The sequence below is a fragment of the Dunckerocampus dactyliophorus genome, chromosome 12 (genome assembly GCF_027744805.1).
Source record: "Dunckerocampus dactyliophorus isolate RoL2022-P2 chromosome 12, RoL_Ddac_1.1, whole genome shotgun sequence".
Taxonomy (NCBI): Eukaryota; Metazoa; Chordata; class Actinopteri; order Syngnathiformes; family Syngnathidae; genus Dunckerocampus; species Dunckerocampus dactyliophorus.
This window is the reverse complement of record NC_072830.1, coordinates 21339092-21362700: the sequence shown is the minus strand read 5'-3', so window position 1 is coordinate 21362700 and position 23609 is coordinate 21339092. Positions and strand designations below refer to the sequence as shown.

The 23609-nt window shown below is 39.8% G+C and overlaps 2 protein-coding genes across 4 annotated transcripts in view; both read left to right on the top strand.

The window, feature by feature from the left end:
* Positions 1-387: 387 nt before the first annotated feature.
* serpinf2b (serpin peptidase inhibitor, clade F (alpha-2 antiplasmin, pigment epithelium derived factor), member 2b) lies at positions 388-6750 on the top strand. Of its 3 annotated transcripts, none has more exons than XM_054794409.1 (10): positions 388-560; positions 846-900; positions 985-1055; positions 1137-1211; positions 1297-1564; positions 2088-2231; positions 2299-2487; positions 2646-2788; positions 5818-6022; positions 6094-6750. In XM_054794409.1, the coding sequence occupies exons 3-10, from the start codon at positions 1002-1004 to the stop codon at positions 6432-6434; spliced, it is 1419 nt and encodes a 472-aa protein (XP_054650384.1). In that variant the 5' UTR covers positions 388-560; positions 846-900; positions 985-1001; the 3' UTR covers positions 6435-6750. The 3 variants fall into 3 exon arrangements, with proteins under 3 accessions (XP_054650384.1, XP_054650386.1, XP_054650385.1); XM_054794411.1 differs by having other exon boundaries at positions 972-1055; XM_054794410.1 differs by having other exon boundaries at positions 965-1055.
* A 684-nt stretch (positions 6751-7434) lies between these two features.
* The window catches only part of rpa1 (replication protein A1), a 40509-nt gene continuing 24334 nt past the window's right edge, over positions 7435-23609 (top strand). The window contains exons 1-12 of the mRNA XM_054794249.1: positions 7435-7631; positions 7898-7945; positions 8347-8425; positions 8837-8945; positions 9078-9166; positions 9275-9352; positions 13658-13766; positions 14907-15009; positions 15123-15191; positions 15324-15516; positions 15664-15800; positions 17434-17582. Of these exons, the coding sequence (XP_054650224.1) occupies positions 7602-7631; positions 7898-7945; positions 8347-8425; positions 8837-8945; positions 9078-9166; positions 9275-9352; positions 13658-13766; positions 14907-15009; positions 15123-15191; positions 15324-15516; positions 15664-15800; positions 17434-17582 (1193 nt within the window). The 5' untranslated portion in view covers positions 7435-7601. The remainder of the gene's footprint in view (positions 7632-7897; positions 7946-8346; positions 8426-8836; positions 8946-9077; positions 9167-9274; positions 9353-13657; positions 13767-14906; positions 15010-15122; positions 15192-15323; positions 15517-15663; positions 15801-17433; positions 17583-23609) is intronic.

The window sequence follows — 23609 nt, the reverse complement described above, 5'->3', positions numbered from 1 at the left end:
CTAGTGTTCCTGTTTGTTCCATTCATCGAGCACCCCCGCGTCATTTCTGGGAAAAAAAAGAACTGATCCCTGCAACATCAAACATTAAAAGCTGTCACCATGCGCTTGTTTACAAACTGCTGTGTTACATTTTGTGAGGAAGCTGTCACAATTCCCAGCAAGACAAAAAAGACGCAATGGTGTACAGTAAACAAGAATCATTTGTTCATACATAATTACGTTAGAATAAGTAGATATCTTAAATAAAGACGTGTAAAGCAAAGACAGAATAACTATGTAAACACTGGAGTAAAAAATGTGACTGGATATGACATGCGGTTATGTATGGGGTGTCGACGCCTGTAGCGCTTCAGTATTTAACTGCATGAACCTGAGCTACATTTACAAACAAATAGTGGCTTAAATGAGGCCCCGATCAATGCCAGTTGATCTTTAACCGTTTGCTGTACAAGTGCCAATCTTTTACTCTCAGGAATTCTGCCATCCGCAGTCACTTAGTCGCTCCTTTTTTGGACAGGACACCAGCTTTTTTTTATATTAAAAACTAATTTAAACTTAAGGTAAGATCAAAGATTCTTAAAGTAATGCAAATGTGTCACTTATTTATCAGCTCGGTGCTGCGTGTTGAGTGTTTGCTTTGCATTTGTTGATCTTTCATGTGTGTGGACAGGAGGCCATGCCTTTACTTAAACTAACCATCCTTGCTACTTCTATTTGATGCCATTTGCCGCTTAAGAAAATCAGCCTGGGATGTTTTAGGCTAACCTTGTGATAGGAGACAGTGAGGGATTGAGGTATTAAGGTGTGGATTGTAAAAAAACAATTAGCCTGTCCCGATGTTTCAGGCAGGCTACGAAAGAGCGTGGGTTACCACCAGAAAAAAAACAAGAATCTACAAAGGTATTTTTATTTTATTGTTTACAATATTTCCATGAATAAATTTGAATTCTGCAATACCATTTAGTGACAAGGTCGTTTTTCCAGCTACGTTACATGAGGACATGGACCTTCGCCTGTCACTCCTGTTCATCTGTCTCTGCAACCAAGGAGTGATTGTAAACTACCTCTTACTACTCTCACATTCTTCTTTTCTTATTATAAAATTCATGTTTTTGTGTTTTTTTTGCGTTTGACAGAATGCTCAGGTGTCAAAAGATGAGTCAACCCCAGTGGTGCCTCTTATTCCTTTATTACCCAGCCAGCCCAAAGAGGTCAGAGGCCATCTTTTTCATTGTCTTTTACTCATCAGTCACTAAAATTCAGTCGAAATAAGCCCCGCGATTAAAATCTCACCAGAAAAACGAAAGCACGCCACAGACAGACGTCGCAAGTACCACAAGTCCACCTTTAGCAATGACCACGAGTGCGCCTGAGGAAGACTCGGAGGAGGAGGACGAAGGTTGTGCAACCATCGGCCGAAACCCAGAGTCCAGGGAGGCCATTGCGGCCTCCATCCAAAAACTGGGCGTGCAACTGCTGCAGAACCTGAAGACCTCGCCAGAGAAGCCCAATGTCATCATATCACCTTTCAGCATCTCTTTAGCGCTCTCCCAACTCGCTCTAGGTATGCTTGAGGCACTGGACGCTACATTTTCACACCCAGTTTGTACATATTTCATTTTATTATGGGGTTTGTAATTCAAAGTGGAACTGCACTGCATCATAATGAGACGTTTCTAATATTTTTCCCTTCCCACCACTACAAATCATGACAAACAATGAACTTATTGCTAAAAGAGAACTTTTGTTTCAACACCTAATTGAAAGTCATACTGTAAAGACGTACCTCCTGCACATGCCTGTTTTGTTACTGTATGTATCAAGGAATATCATAGAAAATCATGTCAACAAAAGTGAAAATAACATTTTTCTTGATCTGCACCTTAATTCTGATTTGCACCAAAGTCCTGACTTCTTGCTACCTTGATTTTTTTTTTTTTACATATTATAGCTAACAAAGAAACCAAATGCCGTGAAAATGTTGGCGGTGGTAATTATTATTATTTTTGTAGGCGTACTTATTGTTGTGTCCAGTGGGTGGATTTACCGCCGTGAGCACTTTGCATTCTCACGTCTTTCCTTTTCAGGTGCCGTCAATGAGACAGAGGAGCTGCTCATGCACCATCTCCATGACAACACTCTCACCTGCCACCATCATGCTCTAAATCATATCTTAGCGCAGCTCCGAAACACCGACCTGAAAATCGCTACCCGCATCTTCCTGCGTCAAGGTTTTACATGACACTTGCTGCTGTGGGGTCATTGGCGCTTTGGTTCACACTTTCTTTCTGGTGTTAGGGTTTAAGCCAAAGGAAGACTTTATCAATGAATCCAAGCGGTTGTATGACTCGGAGCCAGCCGTCTTGGAGAGCCTGAAAGATGTCAATGACTGGGTGGAGGACGCCACCAATGGAAAGATGACTAACTTTCTGTCCGCACTGCCTCCCAACATGCTCCTAATGCTCATCAATGCTGTCCATTTCAAAGGTGACTCATCAGTCAGCCTCTATTCATACATTACCTGTACACTATCATTCCATCCAATATCAGAGCTGACACTGTGTGCTAATTACATTTCCAGCACGTGTACCGGTATATAGACTTGATGTACAGTGCATGAGACTCTGATATTTTGTTGTCCACAGGCGAGTGGGAAGCTCGGTTTGACTCCCGCTCCACGTCCAAGGGTGCGTTCTACCTTGATGACAAGCACATGGTTGAAGTTGACATGATGGAAAATGCCAAACATGCTTTAAGTTTACTCATTGACAGTGAACTAGAGTCTCAGGTAAGACACCTTTCATTGCATTGGGAGGGGCAAGTGTCCAAACAGATGCTGCAGATGGTGCTATTACTTTTTGACAATTTATTTTCGGAAGTATTTTTCTTCTTGTGCCTATTTTCGCTGTCCTTTCTTCTCAAGTGTGGCACAACGGAAGTATTTCCTTAAATGATGTACAGTAGTCCCTTGCCACATCAAATTGTGCGGCTTCACTCTATCACGGTTTTTCAACAATAACTTAATTAACAAATCATGCTGTTTCGTGGTCGAATACAGCCTTTTAGTAAAAAAATATATGTGCATATTGAAGCAAATTATAATTTTTTCCCCCTAAATTAAGCATTTTCAGGCACTAAAATGTCTCAATTAAGTAAAATACAAATATGAGACGCATTCAAATTGCGATATGTCGTATTCTACACTGGTCACGAGGTGTCAGTAACGTTACTTCCATGTTCGGTGAAACATACGAGTGAGTCCAGGTTTGAATGATCTCAAAACATGCTCAATAATAATAACATAATACAGTCATCCCTTGTTTATCGCGGTTAATTGGTTCCAGACCCGACCGCGACACATGAATTCCCACGAAGTAGGAGTCAATATTAATACATTTCATATTTTCATAGTTATGGCATAAAAACCCGTTTACAATCTTCTAAATGCGTTTTTTAACATTATGAGAGCCCGGTAGACATGAAATATCACCCATATAGTCAACTTTACATTTGTATTACCCAATATAGTGGATATAATCAGAGAAAATAAGACACATTAGACATAAATTACATAACATACACTCACACGTTAGCCGTTCCTTGTTTTTTTTCTGGACAGCGTACTTCCTGCGGTGGCTATTGTCTCATCAGTGTATTGTAATGGCAGCTTTAAATGACTTTACACTCGTATTACCCAATGTAGGAGACATAATAAGAGTAAATAAGCCATTTAAGACGGAAATAAAACTCCTGCTCTTGTGTGTTACATTAAATGTGTTCTTTAGGGGACCTTAGTGGCGCACGGACAGATGTGTGGAGGACAGGAAGTGATGCCGAAGCCCCTGTTATTGTTATGATTATTATGTTGTTATTGTGCCTGTTGTGAGATCATTTAAACCTGCAATAAATGCCTGTTGAGGCGATCACCTCTGGTGCCTGTCTCACCGAACAATTACTAACACCTACTGGCCCATGTCGAATGCTACACGCATGTATTTGCATTTTAGCCATTTTTATGCTTGAAAATGCTTAATTTAGGCCAATTTGCTTAAATTGCACTTTTTTTTTTGTAATAATGGGCCATATTCAACCAGGAAATAAAATGAATTCATTTCTGGTCTGAAAACCAGTCAGTATCTGCTGTGACCACCATTTGCCTCAAATACTGTGTACACCGATCCAGAGCACACCAAACATGCCCAATGGGTGAGTGTGCTGGCCATTCAACTAGCGAGTACGTTTGGGATGCTCTGGGTCGGCGCATACAGTATTTAGAGACAAATGGTGGCCACCCCCGGCCCACTCCCAATACAGTTAAACTGCACATTGTGGTGTGGCCTTTCGTTGTGGCCACACCTGTGCAGTCATCAAGCTGTCTCATCAGCATCTTGAGATGCCACACCTGTGAGGTGGATAGTTTATGAATCATGAGTGATGAATGCTCATCAACACGGATTTAGACAGATTTGTGAACAATATTTGAGAGAGATTGGCCTTTTGTGTAAATAGAAAAAGTTTTAGATCTTTGAGTTCAGCTCAGGAGAAAAACAAAAGTGTTGCATTTGTGTTATTGTTGAGTGTATCGTGTTCTGGTCCGGAACCAATTCACCGCAATAAACGAGTCCTCCACTGTCGACAAATAATGACCTAAATTGATAGACGGCAACATTCACACATGAACATTAAAGAGTTACGCAGCTGAGCCAATCTGAAACGTTTTGCTAACCAAAACAGCAGCACTCACAGAGTGGCGTAAACAGTTCAAATGCAGTCTTATCGCATGGTGTAAATGAGTTACCCGTGTTACATTAAAGGTGCGTTATGTAAAGGTGGCGTCTTTATCTGTGGTTGGCGTTCTTGTAGACTTTGACAAGGGACCGCTCAGCATTGTCGTGTGCGTCCATGATTATGTTCCACTTTAAGATTAGTTCCGACCAGTCTGCCTTTGTTCTCTGAATTTCTCCATGATAGCCATTTTCATTTTGTTTCAAACTCCAGTTACACGTGACATTACATTATTTTAATCAAATATTTTAGTTTTATTGGTGAATATTGAAAAAAATGCCTATATATAATTGCCTCCCCCGTGAGACGTTCAGTACATAAACGCTCACGTACATATATGAGGAAGTGCAAGCTACACTTTTTAAAAATGTACAGGGTACACATAAATATGCCACACAAAATCTGCCCAGCAACAACTTGCAAAATGTGACGTGACCAGGAAAAAAGAATCTGAGGAATTCAGTTGCTCCCAATTCCTGATAAATGTTTTTAAACTGACTTACTTAACCTGCGATTGGCTGGCGGCCAGTCCAGGGTGTACCCCGCCTCTTGCCTGAAGTCAGCTGGGATAGGCTCCGGCATACCCCCGCGACCCTAGTGAGCGTAAGCGGCATAGAAAATGGATGGATGGATGGTTGGATGACTTGCCTAACTTTGGCTACATGTTAAACGCAACATTTATTGAAAATTTGCTCATTTCATTATGGCTATTTTTTATTTACTACTTATTATTTACATTTTTTTAACTACAAAAGAAAAAGGAAGGAATGATTTGGTGTCAGAACCCACTCTTTTCAGAAATTCTCTGACTTGGAGTTTTACAAAGTCTTTGCAGTGATTATTTTAGCAGGATTACTTTTCATTTTGTTCTTTAAATGTTAAATGCGGTTATAGGTCGCCCACAATATCGTGTTTTTTCTTAGTTGTTCATGCCCCACTGTAGGTTTTTTTTCAAACGCCACTAATTTCATCACTTATCCATGAAGGAACATACTTACATTTTTATTACATCTTCTTTGTCTTACCGTGCAGGTAGCAATCTTCCCATTCGTGAAGGAGATGAGCTTTTTAGTAATCATGCCCATGTCCGGCCATGTGAATGTGTCCTCGCTTGCTGCCAAGCTGAATATTTCCAGCCTTTATGATCGTCTGCCCAAGCAAAGAGTCGTTCAAGTGAAATTCCCCAAATTCAAGCTGGAGTACGCTCAAGAGCTGCAGGAGGTTTTCACCAAACTGGGTAAGCAATTATCATCACGGATGAGCAGTGATGATGACAAATCTGTTCACTGACCTTGTGCTCTGTGCTAGGCCTCGGACAGTTGTTTTCCAATCCCAATTTGGCCGACATGGCGGATGGCCCCCTAATGGTGTCCAGCGTTCTACACAAATCCACTATGGAGATCAACGAGGAAGGAGCGGAGGCCGCTGCAGCCACTACCGTCGTCATCTCTCGGGCATCACAACCTGTTTTCCACCTGAACCAACCCTTCCTCTTTGCCCTCATGGACGATAAGACTAAAATACCAGTCTTCATGGGCGTGATCAACAACCCTAATCCTGGAGCTCCTATCGTGCAGAGAGAGGAATCTGGAATAAAAGAGAAAGCAGGATTGCCAAGTGATAAGCATGAAATGAGTCCACCCAAGTAGGAACTACTATCACATGCACAGCTGTCCTTTGGTAAAAGCCTTGCAGAACAATTATGGTTGTACAGAACAAGTGTACAAGGCCACTGAGCTTGATTAAAATGTGTCAAAGAAATACCACAGGTTTCATTTGTTTCCATTTCTACTTGAGGGGATGTAAACATAATAAAGCATATGTTGAATTACTATTTTTAAAGCCCTGCAAAATTACAGTTCAGTAAAATAGTCTGTATGCCTCTCTGCTAAGTCAATGTTATATACCTGACATATGATGTAATTTCCAAACCAACAAATAAATACATGTGGTTGATTTGAAGAATGTGTCATTGTTTCATACAATTGATTCGCTTACAGTAAAGATAAATGTGTTAGACTAATTGGTAAATGCCACATGCATTATTACTATGCAATATTGTTTAAAAAGCTGGTAACCACTTGTTGCACATTTCATTCATTATTTCAATCGCATATTCTTTGAGAGTCACTGAGCAACATTGAACGGATCTCTGGTTAACCATAGCAGCGATTTATAGGCCAAGGGTGTCCAAAGTGCGACTCGTTTTTTATTGGCCCACGACACTTTGTTGAAATAAAATTGAACAAACAAAAAAACCCAGCAAAAACTAGAGCAAAAGGGTACAATGTAAAGAGAAAAAGCTAAAATGCTGATACTAATAACTAATAATAAAACAAAACTTTGTCTTTAAAACGTTGAGCCTTTTTACAAAATAAAAACACATGAAAGTGCCCCCTCATCCTTTGATTTTTCATCATGCGGCGATCGATGGAAAAAGTTTGGATACCCCAGTTTTAGGCTATAATCCTTCGATAGTGGCGGTGAACTCTAAGATATCCGATTTTCAAAAGTCATTGAATGCGTCGCGGTGATGTCAGGCGCGTGGAGAACACTGGTGGAGAAGCGTTGGCTCGATCCTCTTTGAATGTGCTGGTCTCCGGTCGGTTTCAACGTCATCGCCGAGGCGACTGAAGCAGACTCACCAATTCTGAATCAGTGACAGGAAGCGGAAATAATAGAAAGTAAACGACGCTTGGCGGGACTGGCGAAGCTGTTGGCGCCACTGCACTGAGACAAGTCACTTTGTTCAGTCTTTGAAAGGAGCAGCATTGTCCAGCGTAAACTGTCTGAAAAAAATTTGCTTATTCGCAGACATGATGAAGTTGACTGAAGGAGCGATAGAGGTATGGCTGTCTGGTTTTTTATGTGCGATTGTAGTTGTTTGGTCTTTGTGAGCCTCGCTCAGAAACACGATGAGGAATCATGATAAAATAGCTTAAAAATGACAAACGCTAGCAAATGCTTGACACGAAAATGGCCACAACACTGCTGTTTTTGTCGTCAGTCTATTGAACCGTATGTGTAACGATTTAACGTCGAATAAAAGGAGTTTTTAATTGTCTGTCAATGTGAACTATTTAGCATAGTTGAATCTAATAAATGATTGCAGGCTCTGTCGAGTGGAAATGGTGGAAATGACGCGGTGCTTCAATTGGTGGTGAGTGAATGCTTTAACATCACGATTTGTTACATGTGTAGTTGAGGTAAAATGTTTACGTTATTTCCCGTGTTTAGTGAACATTCTCTAAACCTGTGTATTCATATTCTTAATGAATGTAACTGACCTTATAATAGCGACTTGCACGGGAGGAAAATGTGTTTTTCAGCTAAACGTAACACGAGCTGGATTGACTTCCGAATTCTTATCAGAATTCATCAGTATTTCGAATATATTTAACCGTTCCAAGAATTCTCTGGGAATTATTCTTGTTTATACTGTAATACCATGACTTATCATATCATAAAGTAAAGTGATTTAATTGAATAGGCATGGATGTCTAAATATATAAATGAGAACACCTGGAAAGTGTTTTCAAAGTGTTTTGCCTTCCATTTTAGAACATTCGAAAGATCGAAGGTGGAAGCGGTCCTGTTCGCTTTCGGGTAATGCTGAGTGATGGACGACACACCATGTCCTGTAAGTTTGTCATGTTGGCCCTATTGGATATCACTAACATCTTCTCCAGGCGCTTTAAGTATCATCTGAGAAGCATATTACCTCCGCCAAGGAAGTTATGTTTTTGCTGGCGTTTATCTGTTTGTGTTCAAAATAACTTGAAAAGTTCGGCATGGTTTTGGATAAAATTTTCAGGAATTGTCGCAAATGGGATATGAAAGAACTGATAAAATTTTGGCGATGACCCGGATCACAGTCTGGATCTAGTAATATTTTAAAGGATTCTTTGACATTGCGAGATAGGACAATTTTTGGCATTTGTTCATATAACTCCACAAAAAATGTTCAGAGCACTTGGGGTGGGGGGGGACAGTAAACGCTGACAGGTGGTACGCAAAGTGACTTGTGGAATATGTTTTTTCCCCTTTGCAGCTTTCATGCTCTGCACTCAGCTCAACTGCATGGCAGAAGATAACCGACTGGCCCCGAATTGTGTCTGTCTTCTCAAGAGACATGTGACCAACATTCTGAAGGATGGACGGTGTGTGTCTTCTTTTTTTTTTTTAATTCTTAATGTTCTACTTGATGTTTCCTGCTTTTTAAGATAGCAAAATAACAATGCTTGTGCATAAACCTGTGCTGTACGTACGATTTTGCGTGTACAAAATTTCAGACGTGTGGTGATCATCTTGGAGATTGAAGTCCTCAAGCCTGCTGAGGAAGTAAACGGCCGTATCGGTGACCCCACACCTTACAGTGATGGTAAGACTTATTAGAAAATCTTATGTGAAATTGTGCGTGTGCCACTTTCGTGCTTATCTACCTATATCACATGTTATTAAAAAAAAAAAAAAAAACACACCCATGCAGGCCAGAGTAAAGCCCCCCAACAGGCTGCCCCGGCCCCTGCCAACCGCCCTCCACTGCAACCTCAAACTGGAAATAATGGTGAGTCAAGGTTGATTTTCCAATTAACTGAAATGTGCTTGAATTTTTGTCAGGGCTTGACATTGTTATAACCCTTAAAACTAAATGGCTCCTACCACCAAAAGATCACTGGTGCTTTGTGTAGTTCACCACAGTAGAATTCTGGGAAAAAAACATCTTTTAAGACGTTTGATTTTGACCTTGTAGAAAATTGCATGTATTTTACTTAATAACCAGCAGATGGCAGCATTTTTCTACGCTTCCCAACTTTGAATTGGTGTCAAATTCTAGGACCTAATGACCCCCCCCCCCCCCAAATTCTTTGATTTTTTTTCCCCTAAATTCTGTTTTTCCTTTTTAAATTTTTGTCAATTCTTTTTTCTTTCTTTTTACACTTATTTTATCACCTTAGATTATGTGATAACTTGTCTCAGTGAATACATCCATCCATCCATTTTCTATACCACTTCTGCTCATTAGGGTCGCGGGGGTACACCCTGGACTGGTCGCCACCCAATGGCAGGGCACATATAGACAAACAACCATTCACACTCACATTCATACCTATGGACAATTTAGAGTCGCCAATTAACCTAACATGCATGTTTTTGGAATGTGGGAGGAAACCGGAGTCCCCGGAGAAAACCCACGCACACACGTGGAGAACATGCAAACTCCACACAGAAATGCCCAACAGATCTTCCCGATCTCCAATGGCTGTTAAATAAATGCAAATATTTTTACATTTTATTGATGCAATACATCATTGGACAATTTTGCCCAGTATTTTTGTATCTTTTCATTGCTAAAGAATCCCCAACAAATGATTGCATCCGTGTTTGTGGTTAGAAACGATGTAGTTGCAGACGCAATTGCAATCGATTTATTAATGTAAACTAATTTTTTCAAGACACCTTTATTTTATTACCACTAGTACAGGATGTGCGCTGCTCTTAATTTGAAGGCCGGAAGTATGGTGTATGTTAAATGTATTTTGACTGTGAGATAGCTAGCTGGGTTACTTGTTGCAGCTGTGGCTGTCTTTTTATTTTACGCACAAAGTCAGCGGGCATGGGCATCCTAAAACGCTCGGTTGCATTACCTAAAACACAACTTCGGCGCACACACAGCCGCACTAGCATGATCCGCAAAACTAAGCTAACCTAGACCATTTACACTGCCCACTGCCGTGGGTGTTTTCATGGACTTAATTCAGAAGAGGGCTGGGTAGTGTTTGTGAGGACATGCCGCGATGAATGAGCGGTCCGCTGGGGAAATATTTCACCACACAAATGTTCCTGATCCTCCACGATTCCAGCATTTCATTCACAACACGTCAATATTCCGTGAGATCCCGTTTTTGTTGGCCAATTGCTCGATCCCATCCGCGATTCCATTAAAGCGAAAATTAAAATTCCACCCGAACCAAAACACAACATTGTTGGGCATCGAGGTTCTAGCATTGATCGGAACCGGGTCTAACATTGCGATTCTCCCGGGATCGTACAAATATTTTAATTTTGACTCCTAGTTTCGATGCCCACTTCGCCGACAGGAAGAAATAGCTGCAAACACCAACGAAGAAGATGCCGGAGAGCACCAGCAAAGAAAAAGCAGCTGCTAAAATGTTTGGCTTAACTTAAAAAAAAAAAAAAAAAAAAAGAGCAGTCGGCTCAGTGCCACCTTTGCAACACAATGATATGCAAAGGGAGGTGCACGGCCAACATGATTAATTTTCACACACTCATGGTGTAGAAATAAGAGAATACCTCGTCTATGATGCTCTACGTTGGACTTCCTCTAATCAGTCAGGATCAGGATCAGTCATGAGGTCCAACAATAGAAGACGTCTGTCATGCCAATGTAACCGAGGTTTTCAGGATGTTGCAGAGCTCCAGGCAGCGACAAAAATATGAAACATTACCAGTGAATTTTTCATCTGCTCGTGCACGTGCGACCAGATGAAGGTACGTGTCCCTTATTGAGTTGACAAGGGACGTCCCTTATAACCGTGAGAATGAAAAATAGTCTGTGAAATTTGGAGTTAATTGATGACCACTTGTCACAGTCCAAGCCTATTTATGCCAGCGTGTGTAATCGCTCATGTTTGACTCGCATTGAAGTTCAGCTATTCTATCATCTTTGTTAGTTGTCCACCTGGTGTTTGGTCCACGGACAACATTTTGTGTTTAAAGCAAACAAGCAATGCGGTTCGTTCGGAGCTCGTTTTTGGCCCACAGGGAAACGATGGCTGTCACGTTCATGGGGTACGTGCTAACTTACTTTTTTTTAAAGTGTCACTTGACCTTGCTCTCGTCACCATTATAATCGTGTCTTGTCTTCAAAACAGTAGTTGTGTGACGTAAATAGAGACGCTATCACAGGATCTTAACAAGTAGCTTGCCGTCGGATCAGTTGAGTAGCTCACCAAAGAATATTTGCATTAACTTTTAGTACAGTATGTATTATAACTGTTCAAGTCAATTATTAACTCATTGTAAATACAATAATAGTGATAGTCGTAGTAGTATAGTAATAATGTGCTGGAAACAAATAGAGTAATGGGAAAAGAAAAAAAAATAGATGGGACAACGTTAGATTCCAAAAGTTGAATAAACTTTGATAATGTGGTGTTCTGTCCACATATGGCCATGTTGTTTACATCTTTTATTTAGCTCACTTCCTGGCCATCCATACTGTATGCTGAATACAGTAAACATATCTCACCATGATAATTGTTCGTGAACTAGGTTGGCTATAATTCACAGCAAACAGACTTCACTACGATGTGCCGTGTTACATGAGTGCTTAGATCGCAGATATAAAACGCGAACGTCACTACACTTTAGTAATGTAGATTCCCCTCACGCTTCCTTGTTTTTTTTGGTCATTTTAGCTGTGTGTCGGTGCATGAAGGAAAAAGTAAGTAAAGTGTGTGTGTGAGGCTGCATATACTGTATATTGTATGTACTGTATTGGCCAGGCTTCTGTGGTTGTACCAGTACGGCCTTAAAAGGTTGCTTCATGCACTGTCCATTATAAATTACATCACTCCTTGATAGACACAGGTGCTGGATTAGCACCTTATTTGATAACCTGTACCAGGAGCGGTCTCGCTCTGAGGAGGGTTCCCTTTTTTTTTGGCTCTCCGTCATAGGAGCTCTTCATCCCCTCTAATCTGACGTGTGGGGGATTGAGTTTGAGGCGAGCATCCTCATCAGCACAGTCATTGTTCACTTCTGTGCACGCCTGTGCTTGAGCTGGGGGCTTAATTACCACGAGTGCAGTGGTTGGCCAAGTGGGAGGACTTAAGTGGACACTTTGAACTCTAATCCTCTGTGTGAGCTGCACGCAAATCAAATGTGCGACGCTCATTCAAACAGGGAAGTCTCCCATGTTTGGGGCCGTGCTCCTTCTCTCTCTCTCTCTCTCTCTCTCTCGCTCGCTGCCTCTCTTGGCGGGTGAAGGTAACAGCATTTCACACTCTGGTTTTGTGAATTATCCTTCGCCCCACAAGGCTGTCATCTTACACTTGGGCACCCAAGTACTTCTCCTTTTCACACTAGTTACCATAATGGTTAATAATAACTAACTATGGCATCTGTAAAGCTGAAGTTTACGGTGGAGTTTAAAGATGGATGCAGAGTAAAGTCCAATGTAGGTCAAAACATCAACATCAGTACGCCTCTGTACAGAACCGAAAGATCTGATTACAAATAACATTTACCCTTACCCCAGTGGTTCTCAGTTATTTTCTGTCGTGCCCCCTCGGAGGACAGGCTTTTTTCCACGCCCTCCTGAATTCAAGTACTTTTTAGAACCTCATAGTACAGTATTTTGTATCTGTGCACACCACTGTATGCCACTGTACTGCTGCCATTAACCTAATTATCAAAAAAGATGAATAAAATGAGCTGAGATAAAATCTGCAACTACTTCAATTGCAAAACTGAGAAAAAAGTGCAAATGATTCACACACCCTTCTTTCCTCATTTCCTTCCATATTTACAGTAGACTTAACAGTTTATTACGTCATCATAAGTGATTCTCCGTCATCTGCACACTGGTGGTTCCTGTGTACTTCCTTTACTGCATTGAACAGGCAACCTCTTAATTAGTTTGAGCACTGTGTCCACCAAGCTGGGGCTTGTGTATTGTTCAAGCATAAATACCAGGCAGGCAAAGCATGAAGACACTGACATTGAAAGCCCAGCCCCGCCCCATCTCTTACACCCCCTTTTGCTATTTGAGAAGCACTGCGTTACACATTTTACTGTGTATCCCCCTCAGTGTCATTAACCACTCTCTTGTCTATTAATTTCCTAGTGAACCGAGTTGTCAGCAAAGAATTTGGGAAGAAGCCCTCTATGCCTGGGACCCCAGGGGGTTCCTCCAAAGTTGTGCCCATCGCCAGCCTCAACCCGTACCTGTCGAAGTGAGTGTTTTTTTTTTTTTTTTTTTTTTTAACAGATTCAGTACAAAAATGATGATGCAGTTTTTGTATGGACTTTTTATCAGTTATGTTGACAATGAAAGGGAGGTCATTTCACACATTTTCTTTTCCCACATTAACCCTTAAGTACACACATGGATAACATTATTGGTACCAGTCTATGAAAGACAAAACACACAATGGCCACTGAAATAACTGGAAAATGGCAAAAGTAATAAATAAATGTTTGCCAAAATTCATATTGACAAGCGACAAAGCTTCTGGGGGTGGGGGGGCAAATCTGGAGCTTTTTGGCAAAACACATAAGCTTTATGTTTAGACATGCAAATATGAAGCATGCAGAGAAAAAACCCCACCATATATACGAAACATGGAGGTGACTCGATTATGTTGTAAGGCTAAATATGATTTGTACAGGGTACAATAACTATCAAGCCATTCTGGAGCGAAATGTGTTGGTCAGTGTCAGAAAGCTTGCTCTCAGACGCAGGTCATGGGTTGTCCAACAAAACAATAACCCAAATCACTGAAGAGTGGCTAAGGGTGAAACATTGGACTGTGTTCTGAAGTGGCCTTCTCTGAGCCCTAATTCAAAAGCAATTGAACTTCTGTAGAAAGAGCTGAAACCTGCAGTCTGGGGAGACACCCATCAAACCCGAGAGAGCTGGAGCAGTTTGCTCATGAAGACTGCGGCAAAATACCTGTTGACTGGTGCAGCAAAATACCTGTTGACGGGTGCAGCAAGGTCATTGAGGAGTTACACTTGATTGCAGTAATTGCTTCAAAAGGTTGTGCAACAAAATGTTAGGTCAAGAATGACATTTTTTGTCCAGGCTAGTTTTATTTGTGTATTATATAAGTTGTCTTGAACCACAGATCAAAAGCAATGTCTGATTTAAAAAATAAATAAATAAATAAATAAAAGTATTATTACCAATTATTTCACTTGTTTTTCTGTTTTTTTTTCCTCTTTGTTGTAAAGGTACCAATAATTTTGACCATGTGTATAACAGTACATGTAAACCAACAGGTAGCGCCAATGACTCCCCAAGTGAGTCAAAGCTTTTTTTCCCTGTCGCTCACACATGGCGAGACCAACAAAATAGTCATTTCTCTCATCAGGTGGACCATTCGTGTGCGCGTCACCAACAAGAGTAGCATCCGTACATGGAGCAACTCGCGCGGCGATGGCAAACTTTTCTCCATGGAGCTTGTGGACGAGAGCGTGAGTGTCGTGCTCCTGTTTATTCCAAAATGTTCCAAACTGGTTGGCCCACAAATGTGGCGCAAGTGCCTCGCTTACTCTTCTTGTGATGTGAAACCTTGGGTATATTACAGGGCGAGATAAGAGTGACCGGGTTCAACCAAGAGGTGGACACATTCTACACACTTATTGAAGTTGGCAAGGTGAGGATAATACAATTTTTTAAATCTAATCTTCAGGCCTTTTGGAGATGGAATTGAACAATTTTGAGGCTGGACGGCAATAAATTGCCTCCAGTCACCAGCCATCCTGATATATTCTTCTGTTTGGTCCAGGTTTACTATGTCTCCAAGGGCACCCTGAAGGTTGCCAACAAGCAGTACACCTCTGTGAAGAATGACTACGAAATTACGCTGAATGGAGAGACTTCCATCATTCCATGTGAAGACAACTGCAATGTTCCCATGGTGCAGTGTGACTTTATCTCAATCGCAGACCTGGAGAAAACTGAGAAGGATGCCACCGTGGGTAGGGAGAACTGAACTGAACTCCATGCCAGTGTTTTTTTGAAGTGTTTCCAAAGTTGGCAGCTCTTGTAGTGTTTTCAAGGTCTTGTTAGGCATGGTAGTTCGTCAACTTTGTTAGCTCGGTGTAATTTGTTGGTGTTCTCTACAGATGTCATTGGCGTGTGCAAGAGCGTGGAGGAGGTGACCCGCCTCACCACCAAATCGAACCGTGACGTCTCCAAGAGGACACTCAGCCTGATGGACGCATCTGGCAAGTTTGTGACTGTCACGTTGTGGGGAGAAGAAGTGAGTACAAACTCCCACCAAACAACTTGATTCTTATCTATAAATGTGTCAGAATACAGCCTTAACAGTGTTAAAATGTTTAAAAATAAAATAAGCGTGCCTAAACATGGAGAATTCTTAATGGGTAGCGCTAAATCGATCTGTGGCGGCAAAATTAATTGGTGGCGGGATGATGCCACAATTAAATGAATGTATGGGGGGGAAAACTGCACTAGTGGGTGAGTCAAGAACGCAACCTGTGTCCGTTAATTCCATTACTCTTACATTGCCAAAAAGGTAGACTTCCCTACCTTGCCTCATTTACTTGAAAGAATTAAACACTGATAATCTGTAATCATTCCCTTTGCGCTTCCACAGTCAATTAGCAGTCATCACAAGAAACCGTTTGTATTGTAGAATCTTAAGACTCCACTACCAAAATGCCCTGTCATTGCATTATAAAGCAGCTGCTCACCAGATGTTGACTTTCACCTAACTGTGCTTAGCTTGCCAACTTTTTGTTGTTTCATAAGAACCGTTTCCTATTCATTTAACCATTAGCTCTACTCTTTGCTGCAGCCACAGTTAGTTTACGTGTTGCCACACATCATATGCTAAGGAGGTTTTTCCTAGTATGGGAAAGTATGGAACTTGTTTTTATCATCAAGTCAAGTTTTTATCATCATCCAACTTGTTTTTAAATCTCCAAGCCTGGGAAAGTATGGAAAATGGAAACTCAAATAGGGAAAAATATTACGTTATCGCGTTTTCTAAAAGATAGAATTATGAATAAATAAAAAAAAAAAACACACAAAAGGAAAAAAAAATGGATGGATCGGTTTTTCTAAAGAACTTGCTTGGGCAGCTAAGATGTTTGTGTGAGAGCACAAAGTGGGCAACGCATCTCGAGAAACATTTGGGAAGGTTGACAAGTTCAATGGCCAGCCCTCTATTATCCTCCTCCAACCCATTGTATGAGCTACATTGCCTAGCTATAAGCTCCTGGAAATTACATGGTGACCTAATGGCATACATATTCATAATAATGAAAACAAACCATTAATTCCATAATTTATTTACATGATGCGAGGGCTACAACTAACTCTTATTTTATCTCAATCGATGATCTAAAGCTTGTTTCGTTTAATCGAAGAGGCAAAAATGTGGATCACTGTTTTCCAAAGTCGAGCTGATGTGTGTGTGTGAATATCTTGTTTGCCTAAAACACTGGATGATGAAGGAAATTAAAGAATATTCACATTTGAGAGGCTAAAATCAGAGGATATTTACATTGTAAAATAACAAAAATGACTAATCGAATACCAAAATAGTTGTTGATTAATTGGATAATTGATTGATCATTGTTTCATCGATTCATTGTTGCAGCTCTAATGATACACTTCTATTTACTGAGTCTGGAAGAAGCATGGCATTTTGAATTGCCAAATCAATTAAAGTCATTCATTTAATCTGGGAACCCTGTTGTTAGCCTTGCTTTCCATTGTCTGTGTATTACGTTCTTACTAATAAGCACTTTTATACCAAACTAATCCAACTAAAGGTTAATTGGTCACTTGGGGTAAAAAAAAAAAAATCAGTAACTGATAGAAAAAGATGATCGCAAGGTCATGATGGTTGTCTTTCCTTTGTGCAGGCAGAGAAGTTTGACGGCTCTGCTCAGCCTATTGTGGCCATTAAGGGAGCAAAGGTCTCTGACTTCGGTGGCCGCTCTCTCTCGGCATCCTTCAGCAGCACCCTGATGATCAACCCAGACATCCCCGAGGCATACAAGCTCAGAGGCTGGTAAGCCCACCCGAGACTCATAGATAAGCATAGATAGATAATGCAGTTTAGGCAATTGCTTACTTGCCTTGTGCCCATGTGCTTTGACAGCTTGTCAGAACCATCATATACATTTTTATGTACAAAGCGCTTTTTATGTTTTTACTCCACCCAAATACCTCTTATGCACACATTACAGATGGGAGGGCTGGATGGAATCTTGACAAGTTGATATACTGTAATTCATGTTCTGATTCTCATCTCATCTCAGGGGAGATGAGCGTTCCAGTGAGGCATTGCATAGCAATGGAAATAATTCTTTATATGTGGAGGAGCATATATTTGGTGCCCAATTTTACAGGCGTCTGCAGGTGTAATGACATCCACACTAATGTTATTGTAACAAGAGCGGTGTGTTTGGCTCTGGTTTGCTCACGCTAGTCCTTTCCAGCATACTAGCCCTTGCCAGCTTTTCCAGTGATATGTCCATTTTATTTTACAATTCGTAAATGAAGGTTCTGTCTCTGGTCTTCCACATGAAGGAAGCTTTATTTGCTGGTAAGCATCCTATCGAATCCATCCAACGAGTGTATTTACCTCACAAACCATACAGTCACTGGCCATTATCTTTGATCCGCCTACACACTCTGAGATCCAATGCAAGGCACACATTTGCATGTTTCAGTGCTCTCCAGGTACGCATTTTGTTGCATTTCACCGGTTTCAGTTTTGAGTTCAGTCTCCGGAACCTTTTTCCAGGCAGAGTATGCTACACTGGCTCGCCAAGTTCTCTCCCCGCAAACCCTCTCGCGTCGCATGTCGTACACCTCCAAAGAAAGTCTAACCTTGTGGCTGCGATTGGTCGACTTGTAGAACATTTTTTCCTGTCTGTACACGGCTCGGTCAGAGGGCATGCAGCCCATCTCCGTGAACTTGTCCTCCGATTTCAGATCAACATTTGCAATAAAAGTAACTAACGTATAGATTAGTTTCAGCTGCAATAACTCGTTCCTTCTCGCTTTAATTACCATCTTTGGCTTACAACAAAGGAAGCTAACAAGCTAAATAGTCGACAAGAGTTGTGGTTGCTCACAGAGTTGACATCGCATCATGTGCTCAGAAGAGCAGGGGTGTCCAAATTTAGTTTTTATTGGCCCGCAGCACATTGTAGAAATAAAAATTAAACAAAAAAAACAACAACAACGGGGAAAAAATGGAGTTAAAAAAAAGCAAAATGTAAAGAAGAATCTGAAATGTTGATACTATTAACACGAAGCTTTGTCTTTAAATATATATTTTTTTGTTCGCCTTTTGACCAAATTTAAAAATACATAAAAATATCAGTGGTCCCCCGCCTTTTTGATTTTCAGTATGTGGCCCGTGGTGGAAATAGTCTGGACACCCCTGTTGTAGAAATACAATTTAACAAAAAAAAAAAAAAAATGGGGAAATATAAAGCGAAAGACATAATGTAACAAGAAAAATCTGAATATCAATATGCTTTTGAAAAGCCTTTTTACAAAATAAAAAATACATATTTAAAAATATTAAGGTGCCCCTCCTCTGCTTGTCCACCTCCTAGTGGATTAAAAAATGTTCCCATCATAAAACCTGTATTATAAACCGTACAGGCAATAATAAGTAACATTTTCATATTGTAATTTGTGCAAGTGTAAAAATGAGTTAACTGCAGAAAGGACTTAATCACCAAGCTGATTTTTCATCTAAGTTCTATTCTTTTATTGTTGTTGACTTGTTAGTTTTGCCGTATTGAAATGAGCAGCCAGGACAGACGCGGGTACAACTTCCATTTGCAGGTCCATGGTCATCATCACACTGTGCCTCTTTGCCATCACCAGTAACCGTCTGTGGTGGTATAGTAAACACATCACAGTATAGTGATGCTCAGTGTCTTATTGTGCGTTCTCATTCGAAGACGTCTGGCTGCTAACAATCCTTCGACTCAGCATGGTCGCAACCCACTGAGTGTGTCTTGCTGTGATTGTCCTGTGATGGGAAACCTGAACAAGGAAGCAATTCAATTAAGCTCCCAATGGATCCTCTGATGATCCTTTTTCAATCTTTCTCCGGAGGACCCTGACTCTTTCAGTGTGTGCCTTTTACACTTTTCAGCTCCAGCCTTCCGGATGGAACATTGTCCTATTAACACAAAGGCATCGTGCACACGCCTCTGGGACTTTAAGGAATTGTTTTTGCCTGTTTGGTTATCGACTGAAATTTTATTAGTGGAGGGGGCCGCTCAGCACACGGACAGCTTAGTGTTTCTATTAATGTCGCATAATAGCCTCTGTCAAAGAGGATGTTTTCTTGTTTGTAAGCTGAACGATTACTCACACTTAATAGAGTTCCCATCAATTTGTGGGAGGTGTTGATGCAGATAAAGGTGCTAAAAAGAATTTAACTCTGCAACATTGTTTTTTTGTTTTGTTTTGAATGCAATTCTAGTTGAGCTTTTTCTTTAAAATGAGGAATTATGACATTGCCTTGATTGACTTGAGAGAAAAAGAATGGTACATTTAAAAAAAAAAAAAAAAAAAAAAGACATTCCTGTATTTGTTTTAGATTGGTTTGGTTTGGTTTAGTTTATTTGAACATGAAGGTTACAATGGAATACATCTTGTGAATCATTTTTTGACAGTTCCACATGTCCAAAAGGAGTAGGAAGAAGTAAAGCTTATTTAATCCTACCCCCCATCCATTCTACATCTAGTACAGTACATGTAGTTCACTTCCTGGATTCCATGTCATGTTTTCAGTGATAGTCAGGATAACACATAATAGATAACGGTGAGATAACCCTCCCTCCAAAAAAAGAGAGAACATTCATAATAATGATAATAATGATGACAATACTAAATAAATAAATAAGAACAAAGCTTTTTTTTTTTTTCCCTTTCCTTTTTTTTTTTTTTAAACACAACAAAGGAAATTATAAAAATAAATAAATAAATAAATAGAAATAAATAAATAAAAAAATAAAATTTAATTAAATAAATAAAAAATAAAATAAAATAGAAAATAAAAAAAAAAATAAATAAAATAAAATAACAAACCTGACAGAACAATCAGGACTCTTCTGCCTTGTATTTAGCAAACATCAACTGCTTGTATTGTTTTTTGAATTTGCTCATCTCTGTACATTGTTTGAGTTCTTTACTCAATCCGTTCCATAATTTAATTCCACACACGGAAATGCTGTGGGTTTTCAGCGTTGTTCTCGCATATAAATGTTTTAGGTTTAATTTTCCTCTAAGATCATATTTCTCCTCTCTGATTGAGAAATACTTGATTAGATTTTTGGGTAACGAGTTATTATTAACTTTATACATTATTCTAGCGGTTTGAAAGTGTACTAAATCTGCGAATTTTAATATCTGTGATTTTAAAAATAAAGGGTTTGTATGTTCTCTATACTTGGCATTATGAATTATCCTCACAGATCTTTTTTGCAGTACAGTGAGTGAGTGAAGATTGCTTTTGTAGTTATTTCCCCATATCTCCACACAATACGTTAGATATGGAAATACTAAGGAACAGTACAGAGTGTGGAGTGATTTTTGATCAAGAACATATTTTGCTTTATTCAATATAGAGATATTTCTGGCCACCTTTTGTTGTATATATTTAATATGAGATTTCCAACTCATTTTTTCATCTATTATAACCCCAAGGAATTTATATTCTTCCACTTTTTCAATATCCGTTCCATTAATTTGTATTTGGTCGTACGTGTCCTTTCTACTATTACCAAATAGCATTATTTTAGTTTTACTTAAATTCAGAGATAAATTTAAGTAGATGGCAGAAGTGTTGTTTTTAAGAAAAAAACATTTTTTTTTTCCAGAAGTCGGAGCTTAATTCACTTCTACTCTTACTCTAGTTGAGACAATATCAACAGCGTTTGCATCTAAGTAGTGCATTCCATTTTGTCTTAATTGCTACGTTCAAGATTCAATGCGTGTCATGCGCGCAGTTGGAAAAACAATGGTAACGCTGAGCAATGAAATTCTTACTTTGCTAGTTCCCCTTCAATTAACGTAGACAAAACAATTACCATAATGTCCGGTCTATAAGCCGCACCAACTAAATTTAGAGGAAAAAACAGATTTGATTTTGAGGATATATATATATATATATATATATATATCTACGTGATAAAGTGGCATATTGTAATGCGCACAACTCCATGAGGACCAGTCAGCTCTTTATTTGACAGGAGCAAATCATGAGCTACTGTATAAATAAACTCACAAAACTTGCAGGAGGTCATTACTCAATAAATCAGTCGGACTCAAGGTGTCACCTTTACAAACAACATTAAAATGATCACACAGCAACTACACTCAAACGTTATACCTCAGAAATATAGAAACATGTAAAATTAGATATTTAGTGCACGAAGACATTACACGGTAATATTTTCTAAAGTGTTCATACAACATAACCTCAATCAACAGGGTGAAACCAACCTGTCTCATGACGGTCTAATCCCAGCTCACGTTCCCGATTAGTGGGTGAACAATCCAATGCTTGGGGAATCCGTGTCAGAATTGAACAGCGTCCTAATTCCATGAAAACGTTGGCTTTCTCGCTTTCGGTGAGCTGTTTACTTCAATGTTTCCTTGTCTTGACAGCCATATCCATCGCCATCCATCTTCAATGCCGCTTATCATCAAATCCATCGCCTTAACTTGAAAATGGGATCGTATCCATTTCTTCGTGTGTTTTGTAATGATGGCACTACCCGGCAGTGACAAGCTTCCACTGCGAATGTGCACATTTCGGTACTGTTGGTGGCGGTATGCACCTAAACGTTGGTTGCAACCTGCCATAAACAAGAGGAAGAACGTCAGTGGATTTGACGTGTACATTGCGTAAGGTTTACATAGGGTCACTTATGAAATTGAAATGAAGGGATACTTTATTCATCTCCAAGAGAACACAGCATTGTATGTTTTGTTTTATATTTCATGTGTATGGTATAGTTAATGTATCTGTTTTCTGTTTTTATCTTCAAGCATAAAATGGTTAAATAGAGATACAAATATAAGGTATCCAGAAGACTCATTCAAAGACACTGATGTAGTATTCTACACTAGTCACTAGGTGTCAGTAATGTTAATGTGTAATGTGAGTCTCAACAGGCACAATAGCCCCTAATAAAAACACGGACTAAAAATAAATAAATAACAACACAGACTACAGTTGCGGCCGTAACCCACCGCAAAATAAGAGCGTTGTTTGCCCCATGTTGTCTGTGTAAACAAAATAAGAGTGTCATAAAAAATCTTACATATGCAGTTGGAATTGCCTGGATGACTACATCGTCTTTAATCACAAGCACGGCCATTACAGTTTGTTGAAGATTTTGTAGCAATGTGTGCAGAGGCTGACATCCCGTTAGAAAGGTTAGCCAGGCTACATCCATTTCTCAATTGCTGGGCAAAACTGTCCCATTGATGTATTGCATCAATAAATAAAAGAATTTTTGCATTTAATTAAGGGACATTTTATTCACTAACCCATAAAGTGCACACACATGCTATGCACCTAAAAATTAAGTGTAAAATAATGGAATTGAAAATTATTAAAAGGGGAAAAAGTGGAATTTGGGGAAATAATAAAACTGATTTCATAGGGCCCTAAGCATGGTCCAACGGTGGCGGAGAACTGCAGAGCAGAGACAACAAAAAACAGAAAATGAGAATGGCTGAAGGCGGAGAAGAAGCAGAGTCTAGCATGTCGACACTTACCCAGTCGAAAATACAAACTGCTTAGGTTGGTCCACACTAAATGCACTTGCTGTATTGCACAGTTTGTTACCAATAAATAACAAAATGTGCTTTACAAATTGACAAGTGTATTAAATTGTACTGTATGGGGTAAGGTTTGTAGCTTTTTATTGCAAGACGCCGCTGAATTTAATTATATCGTCATATCATGATACAGCCCAAAAATATCGTGATGCATGCTAAGGTCCGTATCGCCCAAGTCTTAACTACGCATCAACATAAATGATTAGTAGAA